Here is a 23,297-nt window from a genome sequence, read left to right as displayed (position 1 = left end):
TTGGTGCTGAAATCTGTTCACGGTCCTGGCACTAGCCTGTGGTGTGTCACATTTTTGCCTTCCACATGCTACCTGCATGTTTGTCCAGTCAGGCACACTGTGTAATCGCTATGAGTTTTTTTTATAGATGAATCTAGAACCCATTACTCACAAATCCAGAAGTTTACACAGTTTTCCTATATTTACATTATTGATATTTTTGTCATGTTTTGAGGTGATCTACAACAGGAGAGAAGAGGGAAATGGGGAGGGGTGAGAGAGAGAGAGAGAGAGGGGGGGATTGGGATAGAGAGGACAGGAGGGAATGGATAGGAGTGGAGAAGGGAGAGGAGAGTAGAGGATGTGAGGAGAGAGGCTAGAAGGATGGAAGAGGTGGAGGATAGAGGAGAGGTTATTTCCCCTGACAGTATTTGACACGTTCAGAGAACTCCCCTGTAAACAGCATGTAGCCTGCTCTACACTGCTACCACACATACACCAGTAGCGTAGCCAGAAATTCATTGCAGAAATGTTGTTTGCACAGTTCACAATTGGCTCGGCAGGCCTCTCAGTTTAACTGGATCCCATCCAGGATATCGGCTGAACTAATTGGGGGGGTGGGGGAACTAATAGTCTGATTCGTGACAATATTATTAATAGCCTATATTCATTGTCAAATCATGAGTGAAGATGCTGATGTACAGCGTGTGCATTTGAGGCAGCAAACAGACATGCTTTTTTTTGTATACCAAAATGTGAATTCTTCACATCAAGTTCCATGCAGTCCAGACCTCTTGAATGAGATGTAAAGCTGTCCTATCAGACATCTATCAGAAGAGAGTCTCAGGTTCACAATGCACATACACGTTGGTTTTAGAATCCGTGTTCCACAGGTATAAAATACAGGAGTGTTGACTGTGATTAAGGCAATGGACTATGAGCTGCCTTATTTGCTAACTGAACAAATTCAGAAGCACAGTGACATCACTTCCTCAATGCGCAATAAATCCGCACTAAATCAACTTAATACACCGTCACAAAGAAATGTGTGATTTCGTTTAGGTCTTTAAGGAAGCTTATGGTGCAAAAGAAAAATATGTGTTTAAAATGAACATAAAGGCCAATCAGATCAGATTTTTGTTGCATTAGATTAGGCATGCACTCTCTTACACCAAACAAAGGTCATGATAATGGGCTACAATGTACAGCACAGTAAACCAGTGCAACATACAGGAAAGAAACAGGGGGAAAAAATAACATAGAACTGCCATCATTGTCAGACTCACAGTCACAGCAGAAGATGACAGGGCTTTGGTGATGAACTTTGAAATGATATCGTCATAAAGCCAAAGACTCAGTCAGTTCTCCTTCAAAAGAGAGCAGTGACAAATTGTTCAAGCGCCCTGTGAGCATGGATGCCCTGTTGCACGCTTTGATCCGATTGACAGTGGAGAATAGACGTTCTACAGTGTAGCTGGTGACAGGCAGAGTGATTACGTCTCGATGAAGCCTGTTCATGTTGGGGAAAATGTATTTGGGACAAGTATCAAGCACCACGATGAGTGTCTTGCAATGTAGATGGGGAGGCAGGGTAGCCTAGTGGTTAGAGCGTTGGACTAGTAACCGGAAGGTTGCTAGTCCCCGAGCTGACAAGGTACAAATCTGTCGTTCTGCCCCTGAACAGGTAGTTAACCCACTGTTCCGAGGCCGTCAATGAAAATAAGAATTTGTTCTTAACTGACTTTCCTAGTTTAAAAAAAATTAAATGTAAAGCTGTCCTATCAGGGCTCATCAGAGTTCCATTCTTGGGTTGTTGCTCCAGTTGTTTTTTTTAATCCAGGGGTGCAAGTTAATTAAGAGCCTCCTGGTTTTCGTGGTGCCCACGCAATAGCATGTACTGCTTGGCGCATAAAGGCGCAATACCTCTTACAGCGTTGATGTGTGCTCGACTCCTTTCAATGTAGGATGCTGCACATGCCTCTGTTGACCTGCTTAAGAATATTTCCACATCTTGACTGGTGCCATTCTTCGAAGGCTGTGGCTCTGGCCACTGCAGCCATGTATGCGTTGCTTCACCTCTTAAGGATCCGTCCCTTATTTTCAATTATCGCCTAAAATGACAAACGCAAATCTAACAGCCCGTAGCTCAGGTCCTAATGCAAGGATATGCATATTCTTGAAACCATTTGAAAGGAACCACTTTGAAGTTAATGTAGGAGAATATAACACATTAATCTAATCACATTAACACTTCTGGTAAAAGATAATAGAAAGAAAAGAAACATGTTTTTTTGTGTGTTTTTTTATTATTGTACCATCATCTTCAAAATGCAATAATAAGTATTATTCCAGCCCAGGTTCAGTTTGGATTTAGGCCTCTAGGTGGCAGCAGTGTATGTGCAAAGTGTTGGACTGATCCAATGAACCATTGCATTTATTTTCAACATGTTGTGCTAATACTGCCCAAATGTGCTTAATTGGTTTATTAATACATTTTCAAGTTCATAACTGTGCACTCTCCTCAAACTACAGCATGGCATTCTTTCACTGTAATAGCTACTGTAAATTGGACAGTGCAGTTCGATTAACAAGAATTTAAGCTTTCTGCCAATATCAGATATATCTATGTGCTGGGAAATTTTCTTGTTACTTACAACCTCATGCTAATCACATTAGCCTATGTTAGCTCAACCGTATCGCTGGGGACCCACCGATCCTATAGAGGTTAAACACAAAACTGTCTGATATGCTTCAAATCTTTAAAACCAATCTTAATGAACCAATCCTCCATATCCACATCAGGAAAAAGGCTGACTTTCTGGCTATACAAAGCATCTCTTGATATATTATATATTTCATCCCTTGAAATGATTCTATCCTTGCCCATAATCGTTAGTGTTGCAGGGAACGCTGGCAGTTTGTGCTGGGAAGCAGGCCCGTGTATTGCCGACATGTCTGCAGGTTCTGATGAAGCCGGGGCAAGGGCACTTCAGGGAAGTGGTTTCAGTTCCTTCAGCTTCGAGGTCAGTCGTTGGTGGCTTCGGCTTCGGGGTCAGTCATTGGTGGCTTCGGGGGCAGTCTTAGTGGCTTTGGCTTCGGAGTCAGCCATTGGTGGCTTCGGCTTCTAGGTCAGTCATTGGTCGCTTCGGGTTCGGGGTCAGTCGTTGGTGGCGCAATAAGATGCTCGGGAGGAGACCACCTATCCTCCTCTTCTATATGCGGTCGCTTCAAAGATTTTAAAAGTGAGGTTTGTTTGTCAATTTTACTTGTTTTTGTTAGTCAAGTTGGCTAGTGAGTCTTGACTATAATTACGATCTTATCCCCCAGATGCTGTGTGGGTAGGGGGTGTTAGTGTCAGGGTTAACGATTATTAACATCATGATTGATCATTATTCCTCTTCTCTCTCTGCTGCAGGGTGTGTTTGTGTGGTGTGTGTGTGTGGACATGGATGGAGGGAGTCCCTGGAGTGTGTGCGGGCATTAGAGCTGTGTAACGGGGACAGCCAGTGCAGCTCCAGCTACAGGATTATGCGTCAGTGCCTGTCAGGCGGGGCGCGGGATCGCCAGACCATGCTGGCTAGCAGGGAGTGCCAGGGTGCCATAGAGGTCCTACAGGATTCATCGCTCTACAACTGTCGCTGTAAGAGAGGCATGAAGAAAGAACTACAGTGTCTGCAGAACTACTGGAGTATACACCAGGGCCTGACAGAAACCGGTGAGTTACCTGGGCTACGCACAAGGAGGGAGGGGGTTGCCTGGAGTGCATCTGCTGGCTCCGAACTCAATGCTCCCTTTGTGTTTGTGTGCATTGTGTGTGTGTTCACGGTGGCTCCACACACACACACACACACACACACACACACACACACACACACACACACACACACACACACACACACACACACACACACACACACACACACACACACACACACAACACAAACTACCTCTCTTTCTGGGCACGGGTAGCTGGCCTAGTTTAGTGGTTGCGGCAGTAGGCCTCATTAAGGAGTTTCTCTCTTTGTTCTCCCTTCCTCTCTGGACGTTTGCTGCCAACACAAACCCACAAACACATGAACACACATATGACAATGCACAAACACACACACACACACACACACACACACACACACACACACACACACACACACACACACACACACACACACACACACACACACACACACACACACACACAAACACACACAAACACAAACCCACAACACATGAACACACATATGACAATGCACAAACACACACACACACACACACACACACACACACACACACACACACACACACACACACACACACACACACACACACACACACACACACACACACACACACACACACACACACACACACACACACACACACACAAGGGGGCACACACACTCTCCCCCTCAGCATGACTGGTGGCACACAGAGCTCAAGGGCACAGACAGAGAGAAAGCGAGCTAGAGAGGGAGCCTCTAGGTGAATGTTATCAGATATAATACATTTGTCACTGTGGCTTCCTGTTTTGCCCATAAAGAAAAATTAAAATTCTGTGTTTATATAAGCATCCCAGCTTTGTGTGTGTGTTTATGGGGGTCTGTATTATACTCTAGTATTTTCAGAAATATACTGGCTCACTAAACAAATAGAGGGAGGAGAGGAGAGGAATGGAGAAGACAATGAGGTGAAGAGAGGTGAAGAGGAGAGGAATGGTGAAGAGAGGTGAAGGGAGGTGAAGAGGAGAGGAATGGAGAAGACAATGAGATGAAGAGAGGTGAAGAGAGGTGAAGAGGAGAGGAATGGAGAAGACAATGAGGTGAAGAGAGGTGAACGGGGGTGAAGAGGAGAGGAATGGAGAAGACAATGAGGTGAAGAGAGGTGAAGAGAGGTGAAGAGGAGAGGAATGGAGAAGACAATGAGGTGAAGAGAGGTGAAGAGGAGAGAAGAGGAGAGGAATGGAGAAGACAATGAGGTGAAGAGAGGTGAAGAGGAGAGGAATGGAGAAGACAATGAGGTGAAGAGAGGTGAAGAGAGGTGAAAAGGAGAGGAATGGAGAAGACAACGAGGTGAAGAGAGGTGAAGAGAGGTGAAGAGGAGAGGAATGGAGAAGACAATGAGGTGAAGAGAGGTGAAGAGGAGAGGAATGGTGAAGAGAGGTGAAGGGAGGTGAAGAGCAGAGGAATGGAGAAGACAATGAGGTGAAGAGAGGTGAAGAGGAGAGGAATGGAGAAGACAAGGTGAAGAGAGGTGAAGAGAGGTGAAGAGGAGAGGAATGGTGAAGAGAGGTGAAGGGAGGTGAAGAGGAGAGGAATGGAGAAGACAATGAGTTGAAGAGAGGTGAAGAGAGGTGAAGAGGAGAGGAATGGAGAAGACAATGAGGTGAAGAGAGGTGAAGAGAGGTGAAGAGGAAAGGAATGGAGAAGACAATGAGGTGAAGAGAGGTGAAGAGGAGAGGAATGGTGAAGAGAGGTGAAGGGAGGTGAAGAGGAGAGGAATGGAGGAGACAATGAGGTGAAGAGAGGTGAAGAGGAGAGGAATGGAGAAGACAATGGTGAAGAGAGGTGAAGGGAGGTGAAGAGGGTGAGGAATGAGGAGAGGAATGAAGTGAAGAGAGGAATGAAGACAATGAGGTGAAGAGTGAAGAGGAGAGGAATGGAATGAAGACAATGAGGTGAAGAGAGGTGAAGAGGGTGGTGAAGAGAGAGGGAGGTGAAGAGGAGAAATGACAATGAGGTGAAGAGAGGTGAAGAGAGATGGAAAGACAAGGTGAAGAGGAAGAGAGGTGGAGAAGACAATGAATGGTGAAGAGAGGTGAAGAGAGGTGAAGTGAAGGTGAAGGGAGAGGAATGGAGAAGACAATGAGGTGAAGAGAGGTGAAGAGGAGAGGAATGGAGAAGACAATGAGGTGAAGAAGAGAGGTGAAGAGAGGAATGGAAGACAATGAGGTGAAGAGAGGTGGAGAGGAATGGAGAAGACAATGAGGTGAAGAGAGGTGAAGAGAGGTGAAGAGGAGAGGAATGGAGAAGACAATGAGGTGAAGAGAGGTGAAGAGAGGTGAAGAGAGGTGAAGAGGAATGGAGAAGACAATGAGGTGAAGAGAGGTGAAGAGAGGTGAAGAGAGGAATGGAGACAATGAGGTGAAGAGGTGAAGAGAGGTGAAGAGGAGAGGAATGGAATGAGGTGAAGAGAAAGAGAGGTGAGGTGAAGACAATGAGGTGAAGAGGAGAGGAATGGAGAAGACAATGAGGTGAAGAGAGGTGAAGAGGAGAGGAATGGAGAAGACAATGAGGTGAAGAGAGGTGAAGAGAGGTGAAGAGGAGAGGAATGGAAAGGAATGCGTGACAACAAACAACAAATATATAAAGATAACTCTATTCCATTACTCAACCATATGAAAACAGATCTAATTACATTGAATAATCTTCCCATAAATTGTACAGGTAGAATGAACCTCTTTACAATGGCATGGCTGATAAAGTATTTGTGTTTACTTTCAGTAAGTAATACCAATTACCCCACAGAAGTATACCTGGTCATAAGACTTTATATGGGCAAATAAAACGAATAGAATGAAAAGGAAAGTTTGACATCTTCCTAAGTCAGAGGGTGGTTTTAACCTTCCAGACTTGGAATTATATCAACTCTCTTCCCAGGGCTTTTACTTGTGACATAACGTTAAATGCACCAATGAGGAACAATGCTTACATCTTCAAGATGTGCGCGCTCATCCCCAGAATCGTTTCACGTGTCTATTTTCAAAGGATAAGGTTAAGAACATGTACAACGTCACACTATAACAGTATGTGGAAGGAAATGAAACATATTCTACAAGAACCAATATCACTTCCTAAAAACACAACCTAATGGAACTATCGTTGGATAGCTTTTCAGAATTCACCGATTGTCACGCCCTGGCCATAGAGAGGTTTTTATTCTCTATTTTGGTTTGGCCAGGGTGTGACTAGGGTTGGCATTCTAGTTTCTTTATTTCTATGTTGGTGTGGTTCCCAATGAGAGGCAGCTGTCTATCGTTGTCTCTGATTGGGGATCATATAAAAGTGTTTTCTGTTTTCAGTGTCTGCACCTGACAGGACTGTTTCGGTTTTCCCTCTTTGTTATTTTGTTCGAGTGTTTTGAGTATTACATTTATCATGAACACTTACCACACTGCGTTTTGGTCCACTCCTTCATATAACGATCGTTACAGAACTACCCACCAAAAAAGGTACAAGCAGCGTGTTCAAGAGGAACTGGGCCCGGGAGAAAAGAGAGTGGAGGACATCCTGGACCTGGGAGGAGGTTATGGCAGGGGACAATACACTGCCATGGAAACAGGTGGAAACAGCGAAAGAGGAACGGTGACAATACGAGGGGACACGGCTAGCACGGAAACCCGAGAGGCAGCTCCAAAAATATTTGGGGAGGGGGCACATGAGGAGAGTGGCAGAGTCCAGGGTTCAGTCCTGAGCCAACTCCTCGTGCTTACCGTGGGGAGCGTGTGACTGGTCAGGTACCGTGTTATGCAATGATGCACAAGGTGTCTCCAGTGCGCATTCACAGCGCAGTGCGTCCTGTGCCAGCTCCCCGCACTCCCCCTGAGGTGCGTGTCATCAGCCCGGTGCCACCTGTACCGGTCCCACGCATCAGGCCTCCAGTGCACCTCCACAGTCCAGTACGTCCTGTGCCTCTTCCCCACACTGCCCTGAGGTGTGTGTCATCAGCCCAGTGCCACCTGTACCGGTCCCACGCATAAGGCCTGCAGTGCACCTCCACAGGCCAGAGCTTCCGGCGACAGTTCCCATTCCAGAGCTTCCGGCGACAGTTCCCATTCCAGAGCTTCCGGCGACAGTTCCCATTCCAGAGCTTCCGGCGACAGTTCCCAGTCTTTCTGGCGACGCTTCACAGTTCCCATTCCAGAGCTTCCGGTGACAGTTCCCATTCCAGAGCTTCCGGCGACAGTTCCCAGTCTTTCCGGCGACGCTTCACAGTTCCCAGTCCTTCCGGCGATGCTTCACAGTCCGGAACCTCAAACGACGGGCCACAGTCCGGAATCTCCAACGACGGGCCACAGTCCGGAATCTCCAACGACGGGCCACAGTCCGGAAACTCCAACGACGGGCCACAGTCCGGAATCTCCAACGACGGGCCACAGTCCGGAATCTCCAACGACGGGCCACAGTCCGGAATCTCCAACGACAGGCCACAGTCCGGAATCTCCAACGACGGGCCACAGTCCGGAATCTCCAACGACGGGCCGCAGTCAGGAAACTCCAACAACGGTCCCCAGTCCGGAACCTCCAGCGACAGTCCCCAGTCCGGAACCTCCAGCGACGGGCCACAGTCCGGAACCTCCAGCGACGGTCCCTAGTCCGGAACCTCCAGCGACGGTCCCTAGTCCGGAACCTCCAGCGAAGGTCCTCAGTCTGGAGCCTCCAGCGACGATCGTTACACCGATAAATTGTTCCACATGGAAAACTAAAGGCATAGAAACCAGAAATGACTTGGTAACAGGAAATTAATTTATTTTCATAATAGAATTAAAAAGTAATTTTGGACTGAACAATGTACATAGGTTCAAATACAGTGCATTCAGAAAATGTTCAGACCCCTTGACTTTTTCCACATTTTGTTACAGCCTTATTCTAAAATTGATTGAATAAAATGTTTTCCTCATCAATCTACACACAATACCCCATAATGACAAAGCAAAAACATATATTTTTTAAATTGTTGCAAATTTATTAAAAATAAAAAACAAAAATATCTTGAGCTCAGGTGCATCCTGTTCCCTTTGATCATCCTTCAGATGATTCTACAACTTCATTGGAGTCCACCTGTGATAATTCAATTGATTGGACATGATTTGGAAAGGTACACACCTGTCTACATAAGGTCCCACGGTTGACAGTGCATGTCAGAGCAAAAAGTATTGATCTGTGGAAGGGTACCAAAACATTTCTGCAGCATTGAAGGCGAAAGCAAACAATGCTATTATCTGAGGATAGCACCTCTGTAAACAAAGAGAGAAACCATATTTCAACCCTGCAGGCGCGACACAAAACGCAGAAATAAAAATATAATTCATGCCTTACCTTTGATGACCTTCTTTTGTTGGCACTCCAATATGTCCCATAAACATCATGAATGGTCCTTTTTTTTGATTAATTTCCGTCGATATATATCCAAAATAGCCGAGGTGAGTAAGACATTTAAACGTGTTAACCCTCGCAAGGCTGCAGGCCCAGACGGCATCCCCAGCCGCGCCCTCAGAGCATGCGCAGACCAGCTGGCCGGTGTGTTTACGGACATATTCAATCAATCCCTATACCAGTCTGCTGTTCCCACATGCTTCAAGAGGGCCACCATTGTTCCTGTTCCCAAGAAAGCTAAGGTAACTGAGCTAAACGACTACCGCCCCGTAGCACTCACTTCCGTCATCATGAAGTGCTTTGAGAGACTAGTCAAGGACCATATCACCTCCACCCTACCTGACACCCTAGACCCACTCCAATTTGCTTACCGCCCAAATAGGTCCACAGACGATGCAATCTCAACCACACTGCACACTGCCCTAACCCACCTGGACAAGAGGAATACCTATGTGAGAATGCTGTTCATCGACTACAGCTCGGCATTCAACACCATAGTACCCTCCAAGCTCGTCATCAAGCTCGAGACCCTGGGTCTCGACCCGCCCTGTGCAACTGGGTACTGGACTTCCTGACGGGCCGCCCCAGGTGGTGAGGGTAGGCAACAACATCTCCTCCCCGCTGATCCTCAACACGGGGCCCCACAAGGGTGCGTTCTGAGCCCTCTCCTGTACTCCCTGTTCACCCACGACTGCGTGGCCACGCACGCCTCCAACTCAATCATCAAGTTTGCGGACGACACAACAGTGGTAGGCTTGATTACCAACAACGATGAGACGGCCTACAGGGAGGAGGTGAGGGCCCTCGGAGTGTGGTGTCAGGAAAATAACCTCACACTCAACGTCAACAAAACTAAGGAGATGATTGTGGACTTCAGGAAACAGCAGAGGGAACACCCCTATCCACATCGATGGAACAGTAGTGGAGAGGGTAGCTAGTTTTAAGTTCCTCGGCATACACATCACAGACAAACTGAATTGGTCCACTCACACTGACAGCGTCGTGAAGAAGGCGCAGCAGCGCCTATTCAACCTCAGGAGGCTGAAGAAATTCGGCTTGTCACCAAAAGCACTCACAAACTTCTACAGATGCACAATCGAGAGCATCCTGGCGGGCTGTATCACCGCCTGGTACGGCAACTGCTCCGCCCTCAACCGTAAGGCTCTCCAGAGGGTAGTGAGGACTGCACAACGCATCACCGGGGCAAACTACCTGCCCTCCAGGACACCTACACCACCCGTTGTTACAGGAAGGCCATAAAGATCATCAAGGACATCAACCACCCGAACCACTGCCTGTTCACCCCGCTATCATCCAGAAGGCGAGGTCAGTACAGGTGCATCAAAGCTGGGACCGAGAGACTGAAAAACAGCTTCTATCTCAAGGCCATCAGACTGTTAAACAGCCACCACTAACAGTGAGTGGCTGCTGCCAACACACTGTCATTGACACTGACCCAACTCCAGCCATTTTAATAATGGGAATTGATGGGAATTATGTAAATATATCACTAGCCACTTTAAACAATGCTACCTTATATAATGTTACTTACCCTACATTATTCATCTCATATGCATATGTATATACTGTACTCTACATCATCGACTGCATCCTTATGTAACACATGTATCACTAGCCACTTTAACTATGCCACTTTGTTTACTTTGTCTACACACTCATCTCATATGTATATACTGTACTCGATACCATCTACTGTATGCTGCTCTGTACCATCACTCATTCATATATCCTTATGTACATATTCCTTATCCCCTTACACTGTGTATAAGACAGTAGTTTTGGAATTGTTAGTTAGATTACTTGTTGGTTATCACTGCATTGTCGGAACTAGAAGCACAAGCATTTCGCTACACTCGCATTTAACATCTGCTAACCATGTGTATGTGACAAATAAAATTTGATTTGATTTGATTTGAAAATGTCAATTTATTTGGCGCGTTGATCCAGAAAAGCACCGGTTCCAACTTGCTCAACGTGACGACAAAATATCTCAAAAGTTACCTGTAAACTTTGCCAAAACATTTCAAACTACTTTTGTAATACAACTTCAGGTATTTTTTTCTGTAAATAATCGATAAAATTGATCTGTGTTCAGTACAGGAAGAAAACAAACTGAAGCTAGCTTTCTGGTCACGCACCGCTATCTAACAGTACACTTCAAGTGACCCTCGTTCAAGATGGCCGTACTTCTTCATTACACAAAGGAAAAACCTCAACCAATTTCTAAAGACTGTTGACATCCAGTGGAAGCGATAGGAACTGCAAGAAGGTCCCTTAGAAATCTGGATTCCCAATGAAAACCCATTGAAAAGAGAGTGACCTCGAAAAAAAGAAATCTGAATGGTTTGTCCTCGGGGTTTCGCCTGCTAAATAAGTTCTGTTATACTCACAGACATGATTCAAACAGTTTTAGAAACTTGTGTGTTTGGAAAGTATTTTCTATCCAAATCTATGCATATCTTATCTTCTGGGGATGAGTAGCAGGCAGGTCTCTAACATCCACCAGCTCCGTAATGTCGTCATGGAGGAGTGTAGGAGGACTCCAGTGGCAAGTTGTGAAGCTCTGGTGAACTCCATGCCCAAGAGGGTTAAGGCAGTCCTGGAAAATGATGGTGGCCACACAATATTGACACTTTGGGCCCAATTTGGACATTTTCACTTAGGGGTGTACTCACTTTTGTTGCCAGTTGTTTAGACATTAATGGCTGTGTGTTGAGTTATTTTGAGGGGACAGCAAATTTACACTGTTATACAAGCTGTACACTCACTACTTTACGTTGTAGCAAAGTGTAATTTCTTCAGTGTTGTCACATGAAAATATATACTCAAATATTTACAAAAATGTGAGGGGTGTACTCACTTTTGTGATATACTGTATATATATTTGTTTTAAGCCTATCGCAAACCTTAACCATTTGGAGTTAATGTCCAACCTTAACCTTGGAACGATACAGAGAAGTAATCAAGCACTTCTAAATTTGAAGTTTGAGAGACATGGATGAATGTCTAATTCTGACCTGAGACTGTGAGAGCTAGTTGGGTTTGCTCACAGAAAACCGTAAGTGATAGTGTCATACCAGTTTATCTAATTTCTTGTTTTGCCATTACATATTATATATGACCATGGCCAGTGACGGTTTCTTGTGAGTGACTCACGCATGGCCTTGTGTCATTTGAGAACATTTGACGAAATCAATCAGTGGTTCTCAATTCTCTCCTAAGGGACCCCAGCTGTTCCAGAGGTAGCTCACTTGATTGAGCTAAAACAGGAAAACATAATGGTTCTAAATAGTACCAGATAGAGGTTCTTTGGGTTGTAACCATAGTGGAACCCTTTTGGTGCTATATAGAACCTTTTTTAAATGGTTCTTCATATCAGCAAGAAAAAGGGTTCTGCTATGGTTTACAACCCAAAGAACCTCTATCTGGTACTATTTAAAACCATTATGTTTTTGTGTGTACTACAGCGTTTCCCAAACTCGGTCCTCAGGACCCCAAGGGGTGCATGTTTCGCCCAGACACTACACAGCTGATTCAAATGATCAAAGCTCGATGATTAGTTGATTATTTGAAATCAGCAGCGTAGTGCTAGGGCAAAAAAAACTAAATGTGACCCCCTTCGGGGTCACGAGGACCGAGTTTGGAAAACCCTGGTGTAGGAGATAGGAAGGCAGAAGAGAGAAACGAGGAGAGTGGAGGAGAAGATTCATAAAGCTCTGATATATCTGTTGGTCCTTTTTGTATCCTTGTCGACAGCTGGAGGAAAACAAAATCAGCATTCTGTACATCAAATAACAACAGAACAGATGTGTTTATATACCAGGCATATGTTCACACAAATGTTAACTACGGTTTCTAATGGCCTGAGTAAACTGTAGCTAATCAGGTGAGTCATCCTAGCTTGTTATGAATAAGTTGTTGTTTAAGACTCCCTGGGTTGCAATTGTGTCACACCCATTATTTGCTGCTAGTGTTTGACATAATGGAAGCACACAACGTTTCATTCTAAAATGATCAGCAGCCAAAACTGGTCTTAGAAGATGATAGGCTCTGGTTCTGCTGGCATGCATCGAAATGCGTGGCCTTTTTTTGTGTCTTCCTTTTTGCAAATGACTATGAATTAACATCATTTTTTCTCCCCTAAAACGTGTTAATACCATACCTCATATTAAGGGAAATTCACTGTGTGACAATAACTAGCAGGTCTATTAGGGTCCAGCAGCTAGAACTGAAATGTCTACAAATCAACTGTGGGAACATGGCGTCTGTCAACACCAGACAACATAAAGAGCTGGCTGCATGTATACATATCTAAGAGATTGTACACTAGATTGTTTGTGAGGAGATTACCGCTGCTCTTGTCCTACAATTAAAACCAGTCAAATGAATCATTGGCGGTGCTCACTGCTAAAGTGGATACCTATTCAACTGAAGTGCAAAGACTGGAGAAGAGCGCCAACGGGACAGAGGTGCGACTCCTTCACCCGGAAACAGCATGAGCTAAGTAAGGAAGGGATGATCGAACGGAAACGGAATCACTCGAACATCATTCCCCGTAAATTCAACGTGTGAATCACGGGGTTTGAAACTCACGAGGAAGCCGGCGAACCCACTTCCTTCATGAGCAATCTTTTCTACGAACAGTTCGGGCAGGGTCCAATGCCGCTAATGCAGGGAAGGGGGATCAGCGTCGACCCAGATTTCAGTGCCGAACTGCTGAAACAGAGAGACCTACAACGAGGTGAGATCCCAGCTACACAAGCTAAACCCTGAGATGCTGTTTTGTCCACTGGTAAAATGAATCTTGACACTCCAGAACACAACACACACATTTTCCAATGTCAATGAAGCGCATCAAACCCAACACACAAGGGGACAAGCCGACAGATGGAACCACATAACTAGCTCATTATTGAGCTATGCAAATCCATGCACAATCACGCAGTCTGGCCTATGGCTATGATGTCGCCCTCAGCCTAACACAATGATGAGGACACCCCCTAATGTTTGGGTACAAGGAGTAATATTAGTATTATTGCTGAGTATTGGACTTGTTCTAATTATATTTCCTATGGTCCTGGACATTTACATAGTGATGACACCATGTCAATTACTGAACAATTGACAATATCTGGGTTTGTCATAGGTACTGGGACTGCTTTCTTGTGTGGCTACAGCACATTGAATCGATTTGGGCTAAATATGACAATAAGTCGATAGCTATCCCGACAATTTTTGGTTTAATTTTGCATTTATTTTTTATTACTGGCGAGGAGAGATGGTCATTCCATTGTGGGCTACTTACTGTAAGTGATAATGCCAGAGAAGCCGATGTTTGGAAGATATATTGGCACGGGTATTGTTAGGCCCAAGACGATGTCGGGCAAACACCGGTTTCGAGGGAATTATAACTTTTATAGAAGAGGTTACCAACATATTTAAATAATGATTGACATATTTTCATTTAAAACATTATTTTGATTAATTTATTCATACTATCGAATCATTCCACGAAATATAGTCCCACCACAAATTTAAGGTTGCTACCCAAGCCGGCTGGTCGGTCGTTCGTTCTATTGGTTCGGTTACAACCCAGAAGTTCAGTCTTTTTGTCCTGTATCTATGGATGCGACCCAGTCATTCATTCTAAATGTTCCATTGCCATACTGGCTGACAAAGTTCTTATCCCTTGCTTGCTAGCTAGCCACGGCTAACTTGCAGTCTTGTCAAAAAGCGCAGCCAGAATAACAGCAAAGTAGCTGCATTTGTCTAAGCTGTTTTCTAGTGACATTTATTTGGACATCCATAACAATGAGCTGATGTGCTCACTCGTCAGTTCACTATTGTTAGCCAACAATCACATCAAACTAAAGCTGGAAAGACTGCATACTAGCTGCACTTCATTTCATTGACCTTTTTTCAATTGACAATTCTTTGTGTACTGTATATCCAAGAAAATGATGCCGGCTGATTCATGATTTAGACTGGCTGAGAAACGCTGCCTGTCAGTCTCATCCCGACTCCGAACACATTCATTACTTATGGGACAGCTGGAGATCCAATTTGAATATAGAAAAAATGTTGCAAATGTCAGAGAGACAGACAGCAAGGTTTATCTTCCCGTATGCTGCTGTGGTGCCAAACTGCTGCAGAACTTTACTTGGTAGTTTATGCTGGTAACAAGTATCACCAGGCAGCTTCAGTCCATACCGCACCAGGAGTATGGAGTAGAGAGTGTGCAGTGACATTATGTTTCTTAACTTTGACTTGACCACACTCATTTGGCTGAACAGCCGTTCAACCTCCGCATTTGAGTGTGGCAAAGAGAGGGTAGCGAGTGCAGCTTTGCACAGTTCTTCAAATGGATTTGACCCGGAAAAGTCATTGTATTTATTTACTTCACTCCAAAACTCGACTGTATTTTCAGTTGACTCCCACCTAAACAGATGGATGTTTCATCAATTGTTTGTGGCTGGTACCCCAGTAGCTCAGCTACATTAATAATTTCAGTGGTGCCCTTATTGTGCTTTAGTGTTTCCTTAACACTGAACAAGGCCATGTTTCGCAGCGATTCTAGGTTGTCTGGGGGCCTTGCTTGCAGCTCCTTGCTTAAAGCAACAATGTAGTTAATACACTGTCTCCAAATGACCTTTTTGTCCTCTGGCGTAAGACTGAGTTGGTACACTGTGCTCTGGAAAAGGTACCCAAGGTGTGGCGATGGACTGAGATGTCCATCAATGGCATCTTTCAGGACATCAATTTTTGCCATAGGGTTGACTACCCTGCTGCAAATCGATGTTAAGAGGTGTACCAGATTGTACAAAAGCTTGACAGGATCTGTTTGATCTCCCTCAAATGACTTCACTGCAACTTGTACGTCGGACAGGATTGATTTCAAGAACATCAGGTTGACATAGTTGGTCTTATCCATGTACGTGGCGTGGAGCACATCCACCATGTTAGCAATGCTCACTGGCCTTGGTCAACTCAAAGTGGAGTTTCAGTTCTTCCCACTAGCTCAATATACGAGTTACCACAGGCTTAATCGATAGCCAACATGTGGCACAAACTTTGGTGATCTGTTTTGTGCCATTTTGCGCCGTTTTGTGGAAATCGAAAACCAGTTGTAGGTTTCCCTGATTACTCAACACTCCTAGGGATGGTTTCTTTGGATGCTGCACTGACAGCCAATTGTAAAGAATGGCACACACAGTCGATGAGTACCAAATTGGTCAATGCACATTCTTCCTTTAAAATCCTGTGCACCCCATTGTGCACGGCAGTCATCACGGACGCAATATCAATAAACTGAAGATTATTTTTTTAAAGGTTACACTTAAGGTTAAAGTTACACAACTATAACTAACTAAATAGCCGTTGCTATTGATCTGGCATCGCCCCCCTCCAATTCAACTTACCCGAGAAATGTGGACACAACGGTTCTTCTTTTAGCACTGAAATACCGAGTCGCCACACCCAGGTCTTTTGAGACACTGACATCAGTGGACTGAGACTGAACTTCTTATCCCCCACATCTGACGTTACCCTTTTGAGAAAATAAGGAGCCAGTACTCCCCTAACCATTTCTGTGCACTTGGTGCGGTGCATTTGGAAGTTGTTGCTGCCACAGAATCTGAAAAGGCAGCTTTGCAAGCCATGCCTAAATGGTCGCATGCTAGCAGCGAACAATGCTTCCACAATGGCCATTAGAGCTCCTGCGCTTTTGCAGTTATCCACTTTCTTAACCCACTGTGGCAATGTAGACTGCGTTGCGGGGTTGTATGGTTTTGATTTATTTATATGCTTTGCTGTAGCACAATGTTTTTTGATGTCATACATTTTGCAAGCAGATTTGATTTGCAGTACGCACCGTATGCCCGACAATCATCCCCCAATTACTGGCTTCAGCCACCCTTTAAATTCAGGTACGGACTCCCACTCTTTTCTGTACTTCTGGCTGTACAATTTTGATTTGAGACATGTTGATTGATGTTGTAAGTTCTGTTCAAGATCAAACATTTGTGACCAACTTTCAATGGGTTCGTCTCGTTGAACACATATTACTGATGCTGCAGTCAGCCAACAATGGCTTGCAATTGGCTGAAATTGCTGCTGGCCTGCTGCTGCTTGTGCACGAGCTGAGCGCCTGCTGCTGACGTCACTCACAATGTGTGTGACAGAGAAAATTGTTGTTGTCCGAGAAAATTGTCAGAGAAAATTGTTGTCATTTAGAGGGAAAATGCGTGCATTTTAGCGTTTGAGTCCATTTTCAAAGGTTGCTAAAAGTTCAAAATACAATTTTAAAAGTAGCTAGTCTGAAAAGTTGCCAGGGTAGTCTGAAATGTTGCTTAATCTAGCAACAAAGTTGCCAAATTGGCATCACTGCATGTAGTGTAGTTAGCTTGCTCAAGTTGACACAAGCCATTTCCGTCTGTTCTAAATTTCTCATAAATATCTTGCTGTGCAACCGAGCAAACAAATCACCCAGGTAATAATTTTTGTGATGATGGCTTTTAGGTAGGCTACAATGCAGCCTCTGAGTGCCACAGAGAATAAACTGATTGCAGATTCGTGACCGTTTTTTACCATTACTACAGAGAAAATGTCTTATGCCCAGCATTTCAAAAGATATTGTCAATATTATTAGTGGTATAGATAGAAATTATTAAATTAAATTAGAATGCCAAGAGTGTGCAAAGCTGCCATCAAGTTCAAAGGGTGAGTACTTTGAAGAATCTCAAATATAAAATATATTTAGATTTGTTTAACACTTGTTTGCTTACTACATGATACTACATGTGTTATTTCATACTTTTGACATCTTCACTAGTATTCTACATTGTAGAAAATAGTAAAAATGAAGAAAAACCCTTGAATGAGTAGGTGTGTCCAAACATTTCACTGGTACTGTATGTCTTAAGACCAAAACAATGCTGCTTCAGAGATTCCATACGTTACGCAACAACCCTGTAATTATAGTGCAAGGGGAGGGGAACCGAGGAGGGAGGGCTGAGGCCTAGGGAGGAGGGTGCCTGGGGAAGGGGGGACGGGGAAGGGGAGGTGGGGGAATAGTTTATAGTCTTCTCGGTGGGAAGCAGCCAATGGTTGTGTTTGCCTGTGGGCCCTGCTTATATTTTACACCCATGGGCTTATCAGCACTAAAGATAACAATTACATTGTAGATAAACAATGGCAACACGAGCTATTCTCAAATGGAACTTGATATTCTATCAAGAAACCATATTGATATAGCAATGCTCCAAGAAACCCTCCTGCTCCAAAAGGACACATAGAATAGAGAACCATTTGCACAAACTGGCTGCTTTCTTCATTAGACCCAAACAAAACTAAGGGTGTAATCATAAGGATACATAAGAAACTTAAAATCAACATCCTTGTTAAAAAGGTGTAGACCAAGAAGGCAGAATCACTTTCCTGAAATGTATACATAAAGAAAAATAAATGACATCAAAATATGTCTATGCTCCAAATTCATATGAGCTTTTTATTATCTGAACAGCATATTGTTAGAATTAACTGAATTCCATCTGGTTATTGGGACAGACATGAATGCCATGCTGGACATGCGGGACAAATCCACTAAGACCAACTACAATCCACAGGCAACCAATGGTCTCCAACACATACTCTCTGATTACTTCCGAGCTCTTAACCCTAAAGCAAAAGACTACTCTTTCTATTCAAACAGGCAAAAAAACATGATCCCGAATCCTTTTCATACTATCCACTCCTCTATTTTCTTTAATCAAACATTTTTAATTTGACATGAGCCTATCTGATCATCATGCCTACTACTACCAGCTACACTTCACAATATCCTAAAAGAGCCACAAGATGGCACTTTAATGATTCCTTACTGCAATATCCTACTTTCTGTGAACAATTTGAAAAACAGAATCAAATTAATTCAGTTGATGATCCTTGGATTTTGTGCGACTCTATTAAAGGTTTTATTAAAAACAATACAACTGCATTTGCATCTGGGCTGAATAAATCACAATAAAGAAGATATTGGAATTGTAAAAGTTGGTAACGACATTGGAACGTTCTCATTAAACACTCTTTTTTAGATCAGGTAGCAACTACTCGCTCCAAAGTCAAGACAGAACATTATAATGGTGCTGGAGGAGATGGCTGCCATTTTAACGTCTCCTAATCAATTGTGCCATTGTGTGTTTTTTCGCATTATTTGTAACTTATTTTGTACATAATGTTTCTGCCACCATCTCTTATGACCAAAAAGGTATCAGGACAGCGATTATTCACCTTGTACTGGACAAAGATTTTTTCCTTAACAAGTCGGGCGCAAAGGATTTTCTTCAGACACCCGACAACACCCAAATCCCTTCCTTTAAAAGTTTTGAGCTAATGCCACAACCGTTTGTGGTAGATGGTGGCAGATTATGGTAAATTGCAGCATTCAAGCAACAATGGCTGACACTTAAATAACGTGCCATAGAATTCTGCGGCACCTAGCAAGCTGTGCTGCAGTACACCACGACGTTTAAAGGAAGAACCACAGTACCAACGGGACATTAAAAACTGTAATATCTTGTGTTTCACCGAGTCATGGCTGAACGACGACATGAATAACATACAGCTGGCGGGGTTTACTCTGCATCGGCAAGATAGAACAACCGCCTCTGTTAAGACAAGGGGTGGTTATCTGTGTATATTTGTAAACAACAGCTGGTGCATGAAATCTAATAGTAAGGAAGTCTCAAGGTTTTGCTGGCCTGATCTCAAGATAAGCTGTAGATATTTACCAAGAGAGTTTTCATCTATATGTTTCGTAGCTGTCTATTTACCACCACAAACTGATGCTCAATGAGTTGTATAAGGCCATAAGCAAACAGGAAAATGCTCATCTAGAGGCGGCGCTCCTAGTGGCTGGGGACTTTAATGCAGTGAAAATTATACCTAATTTCAACCAACATGTTAAAATGTGCAACCAGAGGGGGAAAAAACTCTAGATCACCTTTACTCCACACCCAGAGACGTGTACAAAGCTCGCCCTCCATTTGGCAAATCTGACCATAATTCGATCTTCTGGATTCCTGCTTACAAACAGAAATTAAAGCAGGAAGCACCAGTGAATCAGTCAATAAAGAAGTGGTCAGGTGATGCTACAGGACTGTTTTTCTAGCACAGACTGGAATATGTTCCGGGATTCTTCTGATGGCATTGAGGAGTAAAGCACATCCGTCACTGGCTTCACGAATAAGTGCATCAACTACGTTGTCCCCACAGTGACTGTACGAACATACCCAAACCAGAAGCCATGGATTACAGGCAACATCCGCACTGAAATAAAGGGTAGAGCTGCGGTTTTCAAGGAGCGGAACTCTAACCTGGATGCTTGTAAGAAGTCCCGCTGTGCCCTCTGACGAACCATCAAACAGGCAAAGTGTCAATACAGGACTTAGATTGAATCGTACTGCACCAGTCCGACACTCATCGGATGAGGCAGGGCTTGCGAACTATTACAGACTACAAAGGGAAGCACAGCCATGAGCTTCCCAGTGACATGCGCCTACCAGACGAGTTAAATTACTTCTCTGCTCACTTCGAGGCAAGCAACACTGAAGCATGCATGTGAGCATCAGCTATTCCGGATGACTGTGTGATCAAGCTCTCCGTAGCCGATGTGATAAGACCTTTAAACAGGTCAACATTCACAAGGCCGCAGGGCCAGACGGATTACCAGGACGTGTACTCCGAGCATGCGTTGACCAACTGGCAAGTGTCTTCAGTGACATTTTCAAACTGTGTCTGCAATACCAAAATGTTTCAAGCAGACCACCGTGGTCCCTGTGCCCAAGAACACTAAGGTAAATGACTACCGACCCTAAATGACTACCGACCCGTAGCACTAACATCTATAGCTATGAAGTTCTTTGAAAGGCTGGTCATGACTCACAGCAACACCATTATCCCAGAAACCCTAGATCCACTCCAATTTGCATACCGCCCCAACAGATCCCAACAGATCCACAGATTAGTCTATCTCTATTACACTCCACACTGCTCCACACTGTCCCCTCCTGTACTCCCTGTTCATTCATGACTGCATGGCCATGTACGACTCCAACACCATCATTAAGTTTGGCGACGACACAACAGTGTTAGGCCTGATCACCAACAACGATGAGACAGCCTATAGGGAGGAGGTCAAAGACCTGGCTGTGTGGTGCAAGGATAACAACCTCTCCCTGAACATGATCAAGACAAAGGAGATAATTGTGGACTACAGGAAAAGGAGGACCGAACATGCCCCCATTCTCCTCGAAGGAGCTGTAGTGGAGCAGGATGAGAGCTTCAAGTTCCATGGTGTCCATAATCACCAACAAACAGCATGGTCCAAACACACCAAGACAGTCGTGAAGAGAGCATCACATAGCCTTTTCCCTCTCAGGAGACTGAAAAGGTTTGGCATGGGTCCTTAGATCCTCTTAAAGTTCTACAACTGCACCATCTAGAGCATCCTGACTGGTTGCATCACTGCCTGGAATGGCAACTGCTCGGCCTCTGACCGTAAGGCACTACAGAGGGTAGTGCGTACGGCCCAGTACATCACTGGGGCTAAGTTTCCTGCCATCCAGGACCTCTATTCCAGGTGGTGTCAGAGGAAGGCCCTAAAAATTGCCATCCTAGTCATAGACTGTTTTCTCTGCTACCACACAGCAAGTGATACCGGAGCACCAAGTCTAGGTTCAAAAGTTTTCTATCCTCAAGCCATTAGATTCCTGAACAGCTAATCAAATGCCTACCTACACTATTTGCATTTTTTCTTAACACTTTCTTTTCTTAAAACTGCATTGTTGGTTAAGGGCTTGTAAGTAAGAATTTCACTGTTGTCTTCGGGGGATGTGACAAATACAATTTGATTTGGTTTGAGAACTAAATCTATTGGTAAGACAGAGAGCAGACTTTGCAATCCATCGAGTTAAACTCAACCATTACTTCCATGTAATCAAATCTGTTGTCTACCGGCTAACAAGCTTTGCGGCAAAGACCAATTAGTGGATATTGCAACTATTGAATCTGAATCAGGTGAATCGATACGCACTTACCCAAATTGGTACATCTGAACTAAAGCGGGTTTGCTAAAAGTCGTAAATGAAATGGCAAACTGTAGATTTCCGCCTAAATAGACCCAAAAGTTACTGCTATTCATGTATAATTCTATGACTGTGACATGCAAAAACTTGGTATATATGGAATGCACACATCTGGTAGATTATGAGGGAATGATGAGAATATAGGAGTTACATAGTTCAGAATACACTGGATAAAGCACACACAAAATAACATATATATTTTTTTTTCAAAGTCATCTTTCATTGACAAGTGAATTATTGATGACTAGAGCTGGAAACACATCAGATGGCTTCCACAAAATGTGAACAATATCAGATAAAATGGGATTGATAGACCTTGCAACTAGAAAAAAATAATTATAGTACAACTCTGTACAAAAGCAATAATGGCATTCAAATGAAGAATTGTCTATATGACAGCAGTCTAAAATAGTCAATTATTTACATGTCAAATACCATGGAAAATGTATCTGTTTCTTTTTCATCAAAATGGAGGTGGCACATGATCTCTCTGAAGCAATCCGGTGACATGGTTTCTCCAAAGAAAAGTATCCCATGCATGCCTGACCAGAAGCTCCCCATATACACGCACTTTCGACCAAATTCTCCACGGACATACAGGATTGAAATGAAGGCTTCAGCTCATCAACAGATAGATCCCAGACAGTGTCTCCATTGCTCTGTGTGTGCCTAAGCCACAGTACAGTCCCTGAATTCTGTAGTATGTCCATGTCACTTAAACAATGAAAGCTGGCGAGTGCATTGCTGATGTTGTTTTTGCTTGAGAGGTAGGGCCTGCTCTTTCAGTTATGACATTTTGTGCTGATAATCGGACTGTAGAATGGTCACCGGCTTGTTCTATCTAAACGGTGCCGTCCTTTCCTCTCTCCTGTCTCACCGATTAATTTGGTGGTGGCGGTGGGCCCCTGCTCATTGTGCATCGTCCTGGCTTTTTTGGCGCTTAGGTCTCCGAGGTGTCGGTTATTCAGGCTGAGGCTCAGAATTAGTAGAAGAATCCTCAGAGATG

General features: G+C 44.0%; 1 protein-coding gene and 1 long non-coding RNA gene across 2 annotated transcripts in view; both read left to right on the top strand.

Moving 5' to 3' along the window:
* LOC118385691 (GDNF family receptor alpha-2-like) overlaps nt 1-23,297 on the top strand; it is an 87,627-nt gene that overhangs the window by 2,470 nt on the left and 61,860 nt on the right. The window contains exon 2 of the mRNA XM_035772900.2: nt 3,395-3,694. Within this exon, the coding sequence (XP_035628793.1) occupies nt 3,395-3,694 (300 nt within the window). The remainder of the gene's footprint in view (nt 1-3,394; nt 3,695-23,297) is intronic.
* Nucleotides 4,933-6,448, top strand: LOC127930776 (uncharacterized). The gene is made up of 3 exons (XR_008139437.1): nt 4,933-5,003; nt 5,982-6,043; nt 6,250-6,448. It is a non-coding gene; the product is annotated as an uncharacterized LOC127930776 (long non-coding RNA).

The sequence above is a fragment of the Oncorhynchus keta genome, chromosome 6 (assembly GCF_023373465.1).
Source record: "Oncorhynchus keta strain PuntledgeMale-10-30-2019 chromosome 6, Oket_V2, whole genome shotgun sequence".
Classification (NCBI taxonomy): domain Eukaryota; kingdom Metazoa; phylum Chordata; class Actinopteri; order Salmoniformes; family Salmonidae; genus Oncorhynchus; species Oncorhynchus keta.
Note: the sequence above shows the minus strand (reverse complement) of the source record. Positions and strands in the feature narration are given on the sequence as shown.